General features: G+C 43.3%; 2 protein-coding genes across 2 annotated transcripts in view; both read right to left on the reverse strand.

Annotated features, from left to right (window-relative positions):
• The window catches only part of PNLDC1 (PARN like, ribonuclease domain containing 1), a 30,570-nt gene extending 21,782 nt beyond the window's left edge, over window positions 1–8,788 (reverse strand). The window contains exons 1-6 of the mRNA XM_015412989.1: window positions 8,688–8,788; window positions 5,813–5,870; window positions 5,641–5,714; window positions 3,754–3,787; window positions 3,541–3,664; window positions 1,535–1,623 (exon numbers count right to left, since the gene is read on the reverse strand). Coding sequence (XP_015268475.1) covers window positions 1,535–1,623; window positions 3,541–3,664; window positions 3,754–3,787; window positions 5,641–5,714; window positions 5,813–5,870; window positions 8,688–8,763 — 455 coding nt within the window. The 5' untranslated portion in view covers window positions 8,764–8,788. The remainder of the gene's footprint in view (window positions 1–1,534; window positions 1,624–3,540; window positions 3,665–3,753; window positions 3,788–5,640; window positions 5,715–5,812; window positions 5,871–8,687) is intronic.
• Window positions 8,789–15,311: 6,523 nt separating this feature from the next.
• MRPL18 (mitochondrial ribosomal protein L18) overlaps window positions 15,312–15,523 on the reverse strand; it is an 8,255-nt gene continuing 8,043 nt past the window's right edge. Inside the window, exon 4 of the mRNA XM_015412990.1 lies at window positions 15,312–15,422. Coding sequence (XP_015268476.1) covers window positions 15,351–15,422 — 72 coding nt within the window. The 3' untranslated portion in view covers window positions 15,312–15,350. The remainder of the gene's footprint in view (window positions 15,423–15,523) is intronic.

The raw sequence follows: 15,523 nt of genomic DNA on the forward strand, positions 1-15,523 counted from the left end.
TTTCAGAGACTGGTATAATCCATAAGCACCAACTACAAGGACCTTCACTGATTGCCACTCCCCCTACCCCTTGGGATCTGCAGGAAAATTTCTTCATGGTGCTTGTAATGATTCCTTGTTTTATATGTGTGTGTCTCTCTTTAAAAGTGTGGTTGCATGGCTGAGATATATTAGAGTGGTTGAAGAGACAAGAGTGGTGTGATTGGTGATTGACAGAGAGGGGGAGGGGTTTTGGAATTGGTTCTGAGTGGATGAATATGTATGTCTGTCAGGAGTGACAGTTACAGGTTTGACAGTTGATAAAGATAGTTGTTAAGTTAGTTCGTTCTGAGGTCTGTGAGAGAAGCAGTCTTGTATGTGATATAAGAGTTAAGTTCTGTGTATGAAGAAAAGTGACAAGCAGTTCTGTGTTGTGGCAGGAAAAAAAGAACAACTGCGGTTGTTCACAAAAAGGGAGAGAGAAAGCAGAAAAGTTGAATGTATAGGAAACAGTAAAGTAAAGTTTAAGAGAACCAAAGTTATATGAAAGTCTGAGTGACAGACTGGAGTGAAACAAGAAACATATCTGACCTAGAATTAAAGTGTAACAAAGTTACCTGAAAAATCCCTGTCAGTAAGGGAGCAGATCTTGTGTGAGACACCAAGCAATTATTCAAAATATTCACATTACTGGTTACATTGTTCTACCCTTTTATTTATAAATTATTTCAATAAATCTTCTTTTATTTAAGTATACCAGCTCTGAAAGGAATACTTCCTCAGTACCACATAGTTCCCCATAAGCCTTACACTCGACCTACCTACCCAGTAATAGCAAAAGTAAAGTATAAAGGTTTGGAAAGCCTTAAATTTCCTGGTGGCAGCCGGATATACCCTAGTAGAACAAAATAAAGAACACTTTTAAAGGGAAACCAGTCCTCCCCAGATAAGGGGTCATCACAGTGCTCCTTTCTGACATATCATTTTGCTGGCTTCATTGGCAGAAATTGGAGACACCAGAGCAGCAACCTAGCCAAAGAGAAGTGAAGCATGGAAGAACACCGGACAACATTTGTACCCTCCCTTTCTTCTGGGGCAGCGTTTCCTCTCTTTGGAAACTCTGAAGACATTTTTAAAAGGTCACTTACCCTAGCGTTTCATTTCTTAAGCCTTCCTTCACCACTGTGCTGCAGGTACAGACCCAAAAGAGAGCCATGAAGCCTGAACAGGCTTTTGCAGTTTTATTGATTTGTGCATGCTCTGTTTTGTTTTTTACAGGATCACCATACCAAGCAAACTTGAACTTGTGGGTCACCACATCCAAAATGGGAACCACTGTTCCAGAGAACTCAAAGGGGTACACAGAGGAGCCCAGCACAGAATAGGAAGTGATAGACAGGCCAAATCTTTGAGCAGTTAGCTCATTCCTGAGTAGGCTGGATCTGGCCTAAAGGACATTCTCTAAAGCCTCCCAATTGTTTCCAAAACACACGCACACAGCTCAGGGGGGGAAATTCAAGGTGATACAAAAATAGTAATACAGCAATAGTTTTACCCATGAACAACCCAATTTCCAGAAAGAAGACCTTGCTGAAGTTTCTGCTCTTGTGCTTCATTCATGTATGGAATCCCATCCTTAAGAAACTGAAAAGAGGGTACAGTTACACAGAATAGGGTCTATATGCTAGCTTTTGTGAAAACCAGAGTCACTTTTGCTATCTTTTTTCTGCTCATTAGCCCACACCAATAGTTATTCTATAAGGGCTGCACTTCAGTTAAGTAAGTCAAAATCTGAAATGTAAGATACTACAATAGCTCCTATTGCTTCTGCTCAGCAGAGCAAGAAAAGAACACTCACAACTGAACACTGATTCTGTGTATCTCGTAACTGACACACAAATCTTTTAAACAGAGATGGCTCTACTTTTGAGGGGCCTCTCCTTGCAAACTCTGTAAGACATTTCTAAAGAGTCACTTGCCCCATTGTCTGCGTTTTTAAGCCTTCTATCACCACCATTCCAGAACCCATATCCAAAAGATGCTCCTCAGCACAAGCATTCTGCTTTGAGGGAACCATCTCCAGGGCTTGTCAGCATAACAAGTGAACCATTTTGTGGAAATGAAAAAGACAAACCAACTCCTTTTTTTCTTTTGAAAAGTACTGAGGACTTACTAGTGATTTCAGCTCTCATACTTTATTTCCAGTGAAGAACAAGACAAAGTTCCTGGCTCATATGTGCAATAAACCCCACACCCAAACACACCTCACACTCGTGACAGGCTATAACTGTGGCGGAGAGTTCCACAGGCTCACGGGCAGAAGCCTAGCCCTCTGAGTGGCACGGGCTAGGATCCGCTTGGGCCATTGTCTCTGGAAACGAAGCTCGGGCGCTTCGCATGACCGCGTGGAGACCTAGCGTCGCACGTGGTCGGAGATGGATACATTGCATCTTTTAAGAACAGTAAGGCAATAAATAGATCAATGCATTTTATAAGGAGCCATAGCTAGATATAAAATTTGCAGACCTAGTGTTTGATTCTAGAAATATTTGACTGGAAGTTAAACTCAAATTATTAGGCTTACATATCAGCAGATACTGGTGTGTTGTGCAGAACATAATCCCACTGCCAGAGCTCCTACTCCACATCTCTTGACTGTACACCCAAGCCTCCTTCCCTCTCCTTCAGAGTAAAGCTCTCCAGGAGCACTTACTTGGAGACACTTTGCTTGCTCATCTGGGGCTACTTCCACTCTCTTTCCTGTTCTCTCCGCCTGAGACCCAGCAAACAGGCTCTCTCTTCTCCACACCCATACGCTATTCAACATCCCCCCTCCACCTCAGAAATCAACAGCAGAGTATTGCCAACACTATCCTGGCCATGCTTGCTATTAATTTGTTCCTCTCCAGCAAAGTTGAAACGCTCTTTTACAAAGAGGACCCCTCCCCCCGAAACAACTAACAACCATTGCTCCGGGGATAGGCTCCACAAAAGGGCACGTATGGAAACCAGCACTGTTAATGAACAGTCACACTTTACTGAAAAACAACAATACGGGAACCAGAGTGTATCACTTAAACACCATACCTTGCTGTCAGTGCAACTAAAGAATGTTATGGGATTCCATCCCTGTCTAGTCACAGGACGCACTGCTCTTTTTGTAGCAGGAACTCCTTTGCATATTAGGTGACATACCCCTAATGTAGCCAATCCTCCAAGAGCTTACAGTAGCCCCTGTAAGAAGAGCTCTGTAAGCTCTTGGAGGATTGGCTACATTAGGGGTGTGTCGCCTAATATGCAAAGGAGTTCCTGCTACAAAAAGAGCCCAGGCACATGGGATAACTGAAGCAGGGGAAGATTCCCAGGTAATAATTAATATGTTTCAAACATGCATGTGATTTCAGACTACAAAGTGACTTTTCCACACAATTTAATTTGTAAATATGTTTTCAGATACTTTTGGACATATTGCATTTTAGGAGCAGCAAAAACAAATATCTTGTGCACAAGTTTTCCCCTACTTAGACTAAACACAAAATCGATCTGCAGCAAAAGATGTACCTTGTTGAAGTCAAAACCATAGTGGGTCAGGAACTTAATACTAAATGCTTGGAAAGAGAATTCAGAATCCATTTGGCCAAATGTTGCGGGGAAGAGGAAAAAGTTATACGAATGTGTCACATACCTGCAATAAAAACCAGAAAAACTAAGGCCATACTGTATACAGTGACCATCATATAAACACAAGAATTGCTAAGAAAACTCTTTACTTACTTGTTTGGATTTTCACTAGAAAATATCGACAACCCTGAAAGAAATGTATTAGAAAATCAGTTTTATACCCCCCCACACAATATTCTCGGGCACTTATTCCTCTCTAGCCCCCACATAGCTATCTAAAGTTATTTAAGCACACTATTATTGACATCACACATTTATCTACCTATTTACTGAAACTTTCAGGGTCAACTTTTGGTCAGGGCTCCAAATTCTGGCAGTTATGACCAACACAGCCAAAAAATCATTAGGATCCTTTTGGAAAGGAAGGAATGATTTTTGTCATTAACTTTTCTCGTGTAAAAGGAACAAAATGCATTATTCTTCACCATCACCCATCCCAGTCTTCTTAAGGGCCAAGTATGGGAGATGTCCAAGAGCCCATCTCAGCTTTCTTCTTCATAGTCTCCATGAAGGCTAACAAACTAGTTCTGCACCAAGTATCTTCCATGATGTATCTTTCTGGAACTAAATGCTTAAAACTGGAACTGAAGGCCCCTCCCAAATATGAGGGATACCTGAGAGTCCAGCTTGCTTTTATTTTCTATGGTAGTCATGTTCTCTGTGATATGCAAAGACATGCGGAGAAAGAGCAGTCTTGACTTCTCTAACATCTGTGCAAACCAACTATGCAGGAAATGCATATTCCTGTTTTTTTCTTCCTCAGTGGGCATTTTCTACTTTCCACACTGAATAATGAATTTGCCAATAAAGTTCTTGCCTTCAACAGCATAACACCAAAAAGTGTTTATCTTTTGAAGACTTATTATCTTAGTTTGGAGTTATATAAGAAAAGCAGAAAGATACTTCTTACTCATGAAGAAGAATGCAAATTGCTTAACTCAGAAATTTGGCAAAACTAACTTGCTGGTGCAGCAATAAAATCAATAGAGGGAGGTTTTGGCCTCCATGCCATGAAGGCCTTATGGCTCTTCTGCTGGCCAAGTTGTGGACCAGTGGTCTGATCAAGAATGGCTGCTCTAATGTTCACCTTATTTTGTTATTCCTTGATTGAAGAAGAGATTGTAGTTATACCCCACCCTTCACTACCCAAACGAGTCTCAGAGCGGCTTACAATCCCCTCCCTTCCCCTCCCCACAACAGACACCCTGTGAGGTAGGTGGGGCTGAGAGAGCTCTGACAGAAACTGCCCTTGAGAGAACAGCTCTGAAAGAACTTATGGCTGATCCCAAGGTCACACCACCAGCTGCATGTGGAAGAGTGGGGAATCAAACCTGGTTCTCCCAAATCAGAGTCCGTGCTCTTAACCACTACACCAAACTGGCTCTCAAACTGCATTAATAAGTGTATCCAGCTGGTCTACCAAGTTCCAGTGTTTGAAAAGAAGAAGAAGCTTGCTCTGCTTCCCTGATGCTCTAAATATATTCTACTTAGGGTTTAAAGGCCCTTCCAGATTGTTTCAGAAAAACATTTCCTTCGCACAGTACCCTACTCTCACCCCATAAAGTGGAGGGAACAGGTGGATAGTTGTATTCATGTTGATCATTACCACCCCCACCTCCCAAAATCAAGGAGAGGTATATCAGTTCCCAAGTATGGAAATACAATATTCAATGAACAACAACCACAAACCCTCCCTCCCATTTTTTTATAGCAATGAATGCCAGAAAGGTGCTGGGAAAACAGAATACCCTTAAAATAGAAATGCAATTTGGGGGGAAAATAAATCTGGATGCCACACTTTAATTCAAGGCATTTATTTGGTTTGCTGCCTAGCAACCTGGGCTTTCAGCTCTCACACTGAAGCAGGAGACATAGCAACTGTAGATCCCTCTATCCCTTTTCTCTCATGTACCTGTCCCCATCCCACACCTGAGCCACAGGATTTCAACCTGTCTGATAACAAGGACTAAGAGAGCTCACCAAGTTGACACACTGTAAATTGCTGAACGCTCCGTCTGGCTTTCTGATACCACTCAGCAGGGTAGTCATAGAGACTAAAGGGGGAAAAGACAATATTCCATATTGTTCTGTGTGTGGCGTATTTCTTCAAACTAATTTTTAAGCAAATAAACTGATAATATATTTGGTTTACCTGGGCTGTCCACCTGGTGGAAATGCTGAATGCAAACCTGTGAATTCCATATCAAATCCTATAAGACACAAAGAACTGTAAAGAGGTGGGCACTTTTCTTCTGCAATCTAACAATACCAATTGTGCAAGATGGTTATAATGATTATGAATATACAGTCTTCCAGCACATAAACTAGATAATCAAACTCCCAGAGCAGTGACCCATTATTTGTACCACTCTCACACATATCATTCATTGTTCTTTATAATCCCAAATGTGTCCCCCAGCAGGCCCCATCAAAACTCTTGCATCCTGCTTCAGCAATAATACTGCTCAGCACTTAGAAGCCAATCCACTGCATGCACTTAGCTGATTTTAAGCATCCCCATAGCACTGTCACAATACAGATTTCCCATCCTTATTTTATTTATTTATATAGTCCATTTTTCTCTCAGACTGAAGACAGCTTAGCAACCATGCAGCAAGGACAGTATGATATAACCAATGAAATTGTAGAACACATTAAAATACAGTATAATACAGACAATAAAGCAGGATTACAAAAATGGAGAATGCAGTAAAACGTTACAGAACATGCGACAAAAATTGGATCACAAGTTAGAGAGCACTGGAAACGCAAAATAAACCGCCTAATATGTACAATGAAGATAGATCAAGATGGGTAGCCGTGTTAGTCTGCCTGTAGCAGTAGAAAAGAGTAAGAGTCCAGTAGCACCTTAGACTAATAAAATTTGTGGCAGGGAATGTGTTTTCATGAGTCACTGCTCATGTCTTCAGATACAGATACTCACGAAAGCTCATACACAATGGAGACTACCTTAAGATCCACAGACATTAACTACATTCAGTTTATAAAAGTGCCCCGCTGAACAGTTTCATTTTATACATTCTGCAGAACGATTAGTGCTGACATTATCCGGTTGTACCGTGGAACATTCAGAAGGCTTTGCTTTGATGAGCATTGCTGCCGATGTGCAGCATACTGGGAGAGGCAATCCCTGCAGATATACAAGTCCTGGGCCACAAACAGCTTTGTAGGCAATAACGAGCGTGTTGAACTAAACCAAGGAACTAATGGGAGGCTACTAGGGCATGAACCAATGCTATAAAATCAGCTGGGTCAAGGTATTGTCTAGGGAGCTATATTCCAGGCTAAATGAAGATAGAAGAGAACATTTCTATCTGAAATGTGAAAAATAAGGGCAAGAATGAACCTGCAAGAAGCAAGGGGGAAACGAAATCTGGCTCCCCCCCCCTTACTTCTCCCTCCATCTCTTCCACCTGCCTTTGACATCACCTTCCCCTCCTATCTGAAGAAGTGTGTGTCCACATGAAAGCTTATTTAATTAAGAAATAAACTATGTTGGTCTTAAAGGTGCCACTGGACTCAAACTTTTTTCTGCTGCTTCAGACCAACACGGCTACCCACCTAAATCGACCCTCCTATCCCATTAACCAGCCCTCTTCCTCCCAACTTATGCCTCCAAGGCCCAATACTACACTCACAATGGGCCAGCTTTTTCCCCTTTTAAATCATTCATGCAGAAACATTGGGGCTGTCACACCCCCCCACACACACACACACCGCTTTTTAACAATTTTATATTTTTCTGCAGACCTCTGAGCACCACAGGATTTGCAGAGGGCGCAGTGATAGCCACATTCTCGCACTGAAGCCACTCAGGAGGACCATCAGCACAGGGTGGGGGCAGCCCTGACATCTTCACATACAGGGATAAGGCGTCATAGATGTCTGGGATTCAAACTATCCGAAATAACCATATCCAGTAGAGAACAATGGACTGGTTTTGCAGTAAAGATTTCTTTCTCCTCAGCTGCATAACTACTGTAATTACAAAGTCAATGGAGAAATAAAAACCACCTCTGCATTTAAATTCTTGAAAACATTACAGTTGTCAGAATTACTCCGGGGTAAGTGATGATGACTCTTTTTAAGCAACAAGTAAAAAATGTTCTCTGCATTTCTTTTGTGCTATGTGACGAATCCCACAGCTATGAAACCAGTCTCATACGTTGCTTTAATTCCAATTTAACTATGCCATCACATTGACAATTTCTCCTGTCCTCCATTTTATTCTCACAACAACCCTGTGACGTAGGCCAGTAAGTTTCACAGCTCAGTCGGGATAGCCTGACACTCTAACCATGTGCCCAGAAGAATTTCAAAAACTTTTGCTTCCGTAGGCAAGATTGAAAGCAAGTGTGACTGGCTCCAGTAAGTTTCACAGCTCAGTCGGGATAGCCTGACACTCTAACCATGTGCCCAGAAGAATTTCAAAAACTTTTGCTTGGTGACAGTGCTCAGAAACCTGTGAGACTACTGTAGTAACCCCCTCCAGGACAGCAGTCTCCCAATTTCCCTGGCGCAACGAAACATCCACTAAACGATGAAGACTTAAGTCCAATGCTCCCTCTAAGCTGTGGAGTCTTGTGAGCAAAAATTCTACTTTCTGAGCTACTGGCATTAAAGTTGTGAGCAAGTGATTTGGCTACTGCATAAATGAGTTTGCTCTGGAGCCATCCCTCCTGAGCTAAGACAAAAATGTGAGAGCTGGAGGCTAAAAAACTGTGAGCTAGCTCACACTGACTCAGCTTGGAGGGAACACTGCTTAAGTCTATAATCGAAGCACACTTCCTAGGAAGGAAGCCCCCTTGAATTAATTATTAATAAGGAAATCAATTATGGGCCAAGAGGATTGATAAGACTGAACTGCATGGCCGTGGCAGTTATGCACATTGCAGAGTCATCTCCCTCCTTTTCTTCCTAAAATGGCAGGAGCCCCACCCAGGGCTATGAAGCCCTTTCTGCCTTTGCTCGGACAGGAGTCGTTCTTCCTTCCCAGCCTGCCTCACCGACAAAGTCGCTGGCCAGGATGAGTTCTCGCAGCCTTGGCAGCTTCTCCTCAAACTCCGCTGCGCTCACATCCATACTTCCTTCCACTCTAGTAACACGCGCTGTTATTCCCGCCCCATTTTTTTAAAGACACAAATCCCTGAACCTTCTGTTCCGCTAGAAGACGACAATACCTCGGAAGTGCAATTCCTTCTCCCGCCTCCCCTCGGCTTCAAAGGGATTACCTCCGTTTACGTTTCCATCCACACTAATGGAATTCCAATACTTTCTTTGCCACGTTTTATTGTTAGGATTTCAATACCGTTTAATAGCTTCAGGAGAGAGAGAGACGTACATGGAGCCAATTATTACAGCCGTATGTTAAGGCAAGCCTAAATACAAACAAGACAAAAAAAAGGGGGGGGGGGACGACACACAACGGTAGAAGGGAATGATATTTGGTGGTTTTCTGACACCTCGGCTCTAAACATTAGAATGTGGAACCAAGTTGTTCAACGTTAGTGGAACTTATTCCCAGCTTTGCATGGTTGCCAACCTCTAGGTGGTGCCTGGTGGAAAAAGGTAAAAGAGGTGGAATTTGCCCGTAGGACTCCAAGGCCACGGGGCTCAGAGACATGGGGAATATTTAGTAACCCCCCCTTCCGCTGCCATTAGTGCTGCCGTCGCTGTGGGCAGCCATAACTTTTTAAAGAGCCCCTAACAACACCTGGGGGAGCCCCTCGAATTTGCCATGGAGGGCCACCCAAGACGGACAGGCCACAGCAGAGAACTCAGACCAAGCGTGATCCCCTGGAGAAGGAAATGGCAACCCACTCCAGTATTTTTGCCAAGAAAACCCCATGGACAGTATCATAAGGCTAAAAGATATGAAGCAGGAAGATGAGCCCCTCAGGTCGGAAGGTGTCCAATATGCTACTGGGGAAGAGCAGAGGGCAAGTACAAGTAATGCCAGAAAGAGTGAAGTGGCTGGGCCAAAGCCGAAAGGACGCTCAGTTGTGGATGTGTCTGATGGTGAAAGGAAAGTCCGATGCTGCAAAGAACAATACTGCATAGGAACCTGGAATGTAAGATCTATGAATCAAGGTAAGCTTGACGTGGTCAAAAATGAGATGGCAAGACTGAACATCGATATCCTAGGAATCAGTGAACTAAAGTGGACAGGAATGGGCGAATTTAACTCAGAAGACCATTATATCTACTACTGTGGCCAGGAATCTCGTAGAAAAAATGGTGTGGCCTTTATAGTCAACAAGAGAGTGCAAAAGGCAGTACTGGGATACAATCTCAAAAATGACAGAATGATTTCGGTCCGATTCCAAGGCAAACCATTCAACATCACAGTAATCCAAGTCTATGCCCCAACCACTGATGCAGAAGAGGCTGAAGTGGACCGGTTCTATGAAGACCTACAACACCTCCTAGAACTAACACCAAAAAATGATGTCCTCATCATCATAGGGGACTGGAATGCTAAAGTAGGAAGTCAAAAGGTAACTGGAATAACAGACAAGTTTGGCCTTGGAAAGCAAAATGAAGCAGGGCAAAGGTTAACAGAGTTTTGTCAAGAGAACACACTGGTCATAGCGAACACCCTTTTCCAACAACCTAAGAGACGACTCTACACATGGACATCACCAGATGGGCAACACCGAAATCAGATTGACTATATAATTTGCAGTCAAAGATGGAGAAGCTCTATCCAGTCAGTAAAAACAAGACCTGGAGCTGACTGTGGTTCAGATCATGAGCTACTCATTGCAAAATTCAGACTTAAACTGAAGAAAATTGGGAAAACCACGAGGCCATTCAGGTTTGACCTAGATCGCATCCCTGATGAATATACAGTAGAGGTGAAGAATAGATTCAAGGGTCTGGATTTGATAGATAGAGTGCCTGAAGAACTATGGACAGAGGTTCGTGACATCGTACAGGAGGCAGCAATCACCACCATACCAAAGAAAAAGAAATGCAAGAAAGCAAAATGGCTTTCTGATGAGGCTTTACAAATAGCAGAGGAAAGAAGGAAAGCGAAAGGCAAAGGCGAAAAGGAAAGATTTACCCAACTGAACGCAGATTTCCAGAGAACAGCAAGGAGAGATAAGGAGGCCTTCCTGAATGAACAGTGCAAAGTAATAGAAGAAAACAATAGAATGGGAAGGACTAGAGATCTCTTCAAGAAAATTGGAGAAATCAAGGGAGCGTTCCATGCAAAGCTGGCCATGATAAAGGACAAAAACGGTAGGGACCTAACAGAAGCAGAAGAGATTAGGAAAAGATGGCAAGAATACACAGAAGAACTATACAAGAAAGACCTCGATGTCCTTGACAACCACGACGGTATAATCACTGACCTCGAGCCAGACATCCTGGAATGTGAAGTTAAATGGGCCTTAGAAAGCATTACTAACAACAAAGCTAGTGGAGGTGATGGTATTCCAGCTGAGCTATTCAAAGTCTTAGAAGATGATGCTGTTAAAGTGCTGCACTCCATTTGCCAGCAAATTTGGAAAACGCAACAGTGGCCACAGGATTGGAAAAGATCAGTATACATTCCAATCCCAAAGAAGGGCAATGCCAAGGAATGTTCAAACTATCGCACAATTGCACTCATATCACACGCTAGCAAGGTCATGCTCAAGATCCTACAAGCTAGGCTTCAACAGTACGTGGATAGAGAACTACCAGAAGTACAAGCTGGGTTTCGAAGAGGTAGAGGAACGAGAGATCATATTGCCAACATTCGCTGGATTATGGAGAAAGCAAGAGAGTACCAGAAAAATATCTACTTCTGCTTCATTGACTATGCTAAAGCCTTTGACTGTGTGGATCACAACAAACTATGGCAGGTCCTTAAAGAGATGGGAGTACCAGACCACCTCACATGTCTCTTGAGAAACCTGTATAAGGGCCAAGAAGCGACAGTTAGAACCGGATACGGAACAACTGATTGGTTCAGCATAGGAAAAGGAGTACGACAAGGATGTATACTGTCACCTTGCTTATTTAATATATATGCAGAGTACATCATGCGAAATGCTGGCCTGGATGAATCACAAGCGGGAATTAAGATTGCTGGGGAAAAGATCAACAACCTCAGATATGCAGATGATACCACTCTAATGGCTGAAAGTGAAAAGGATCTAAAGAGCCTCTTGCTCAGAGTAAAAGAGGAGAGCGCAAAAGTGGGCTTGAAGCTCAACATCAAAAAAACTAAGATCATGGCATCCGGCCCCATCACTCCTTGGCAAATAGAAGGGGAAGTCGTGGAAGTAGTGACAGACTTCACGTTCCTGGGATCCCAGATCACCGCAGACTGTGACTGCAGCCATGAAATTAAAAGACGCCTGCTCCTTGGGAGGAAAGCGATGGCGAACCTAAACAGCATGATAAAAAGTAGAGACATCACCCTGCCAACAAAAGTCCGCATGGTCAAAGCAATGGTATTCCCAGTAGTCATGTATGGCTGCGAGAGCTGGACTATAAGGAAGGCCGAGCGCCGAAGAATAGATTCTTTTGAACTATGGTGCTGGAGAAGACTCTTGAGAGTCCCTTGGACTGCAAGAAGAACAAATCAGTCAATCCTCAAAGAAATCAACCCTGACTGTTCCCTGGAAGGCCAGATAATGAAACTGAAGCTCAAATACTTTGGCCACCAAATGAGAAGGGAGCACTCACTGGAGAAGACCCTGATGCTGGGAAAGATTGAAGGTCAAAGAAGACGGGGACGGCAAAGGATGAGATGGTTAGACAGTGTCAAGTGTCTTAACAAGATGAAATGAATGGTACTGATTTGGAGAATGAATTCACTAAGTGCCAAAAGGTGTGTGTGTGTGTATATTGTAGGACGTATACACATGTATCTATTGTTTATTATGGCTGTTTTTCTGTGATTTATAGCTGTTTTGTTGGTGTGAAGCAAAACTAACATCATTTTGATTTGGGGGCTGTTGCAGCTAATATTAGGCCTCTGACAGTTTCCTGTGGTCCAGAAGACAGAGACATTCCTGGGGAGGGAAGTATTGAAGCCAGAGAACAACCAGTTTGTGTGTTTATGTAACTGAAAAACTTACCTGCTAGCCTGCTGAGGACATAGGTAGCTGCATAAGTATCAGCTTCACGCAGCCGCAGATTAACACCTAGCTAAGCAACTATTTGGAGTTGCGGTGGCTCAAGTGGTTAAGACGCTGAACTGCAGGCTGTGGAAGGTCAGTAGTTCAGCGGTTCAAGACCCAGGTGCCGCAAGACAGGGTGAGCTCCTGTCTCTAGTTCCAGCTCCTGCCAACCTAGCAGTTCGAAAGCAAGAAATTGCAAGTAGATAAATAGGTACCACTTCGGTGGGAAGGTAACAGCGTTCCGTGCGCCTTGGTGTTTAGTCATGCCGGCCACATGACCACGGAAACGTCTTCGGACAGTGCTGGCTCTTCGGCTTTGAAACGGAGATGAGCACCGCAACCCTAGAGTCGGATTCGACTGGCTTTCGAGCAAGGGAACCTTTACCTTTACCAAGCAACTATTTAACGCAGGCACTCTGAATGTCTAATTGTTTAACCATTCATAATGTGCCAAATCACAATCTCACCCCATATGTCGTAGAAATGCAATTTGTTACATTTTGTATAAAACTTCTTTTCATCGTCATCTTCCGAGCAGTTGATTTTGCCTGGAGGGGCTGCTCTCCTTTTTCATTGCAATGAAAAAGTTACTTTGTTCTTTGCTGATCCTGTCTGAGTGTGTGTATTGGGCAATCAAATAGGAAAAATCACCCTTTGCGCACAACAGTCTTTAAGGTACTCCTGGACTCTTGCTCTTTTATACTGCTACAAACAGACTAACACGATTATGATGATATAATTTCCAGGTTATGTGGATAGTGACATAGACACGTCACTGTATGAAGGCTGGGCCTCCCCGCTGCTCCTGGTAAGTCTCCCCCCAACTCGTCCCCCTCTGGTTGCCAGGAGAGACCTGGAAACCCTATAGCAAGTTGCCTATCCGTTGCTGCTAATGAGTTGTTCTTCACAGGTCAAAATAGCCCTATAAACAGCCTTGCCCTCTGCCTTTTACTGACATGTTGCAGCATAAGCAATTCTGATGACTTTGTGAGCAGGAGATTGTACACAAATACAGCCCAGTTTAGTGCTGAGCATTCATCTTGCAAAATATAATATAGTTCTAGATAGTACTTTACAAATACAGTAGCAACTGTGGAGAAATGCCTTGTCTCCTGGGGGGTTGGCAACAGCTAGGGCTTGACTGTACAGTTTAACCAGTTTCTCCCCCTTTGAGCTAAGAACAAGCAGGAGGGGGGAGGAAAATAGCTCATGGCCTTCCAGACGCATCTCTTAAGAAATGTTAATGGGTCTTGCTAGAGATAATGGGATGGGCCAGTTCACCCCCCTCCCCTTCTGCAAGCAAGGAACATAGAGGCTTGGAGTCCTTTTGCTAGACAGGTTAAAGGAACAAACTTCCTGAAGTCAACAGGAAAAGAAGCCTTGAGCTGGGCTGACCAGGGTCAAGGGAGAGGAAACACAGATTTGTTAAAACTGCCTTGCAAGGGGAAGGCGGTCTCTCTTTTCCTTGGGATGCTGAGCTGAACAGACCTCTTGTCTGAGCTTGGGTTTGGAGCAGGCCTCCATTTTGGACCATGTAGTTGACCTGGAAGGGCTGGGAGCAATAATTGACAATGGAAGATCTTTAGAAAATCAGGACATCTCAGATAAAGAGCCTGTCCTAATTTTATCATCTAGTTAGGGCATTTTTAGAGAGAGGGACAGAGGATTTGTGTTTTACCAGTTCTTCCTTGCTTCGATCAGGTGTGGTGATAACGTATGCTTGTAAAACATTTTCTTTTTAATAAATATTTTAAACTTTTGATTCTGGAAGTAGTTCTCTGTAACACAGAGACCCAACTGTTTTGGACACACTGTTTTAAAAGGGACCCAGGAAGGGAGGGGGCAAACAGTTGGCAACTGGCTATTCCCCTGGGGCGCACAATTTGTTAATCTGTCCCTGTGGTAGCCAGGCGCTGGGCTAGCGGGAGACACTGAGGCAAGGCCTCTGAGCTTGGAAGGGGAGCTAAAGATCCTGACCCCTTCAGTGGGAAACCGCTATATTGATCGGGTGGTGGTGGCGGGCTACCCTAGAGAGGAAAAGCCCCTCCAGGGGAATTGGAGACCCTAAGGAGGGGAAGGCAGAACACAGCCTGCACGGCAGAGCAGGAACGTTCTGCCACAGCAACAAAAAGCTTTTTCTTCAATGCTTGCTAAAGCATAAATCTTTTAAAAGAGATCGACTATATAATACAACTGGTAAGCTATGGTGTGAAGTAAACAACCTCCTGCAGTCATTTTCCCTTACACTTCATCTGCCCATGACTGTTTGGTACAGCAGAGGAGCGTGGGGCAAGAAAAGGGCAAGCAATGATTATGGGCAGCTAGTGCAGTGATAGCCCACAGATTGCCTGAGAAGATATTGAAGTCATCAGGAATATCCACCGTACTATTCTGAGATCCAACTAGCCCATAAGGCTTCAGGTTGCAAGCCAGCTGTAGAAAATGTCTATTTTTAAAAAAATTGTCAACAACAGTTTGTCTATTAGACTTTTATTTAACACAAGAGGCTTCCACCATCTCTTTCTCAGCATATTTTCACAAATTTTAAACTTATTCATAAACTCTTCGCAGCTCTTTCAGTACAACACCACCTTCACTCACTGCATTTTGGAAGCCTTTGAGCTGTTTTTTTTTAAAAAAGACAAAAGAATGAAGTCAATTGTTATTTTCACTTATACAAACTTTAGCACTATACAGCATATTCCACATTTTTCCCATTTATT

The sequence above is a fragment of the Gekko japonicus genome, unplaced genomic scaffold (assembly GCF_001447785.1).
Source record: "Gekko japonicus isolate JY-2015 unplaced genomic scaffold, Gekko_japonicus_V1.1 scaffold2361, whole genome shotgun sequence".
Classification (NCBI taxonomy): Eukaryota; Metazoa; Chordata; class Lepidosauria; order Squamata; family Gekkonidae; genus Gekko; species Gekko japonicus.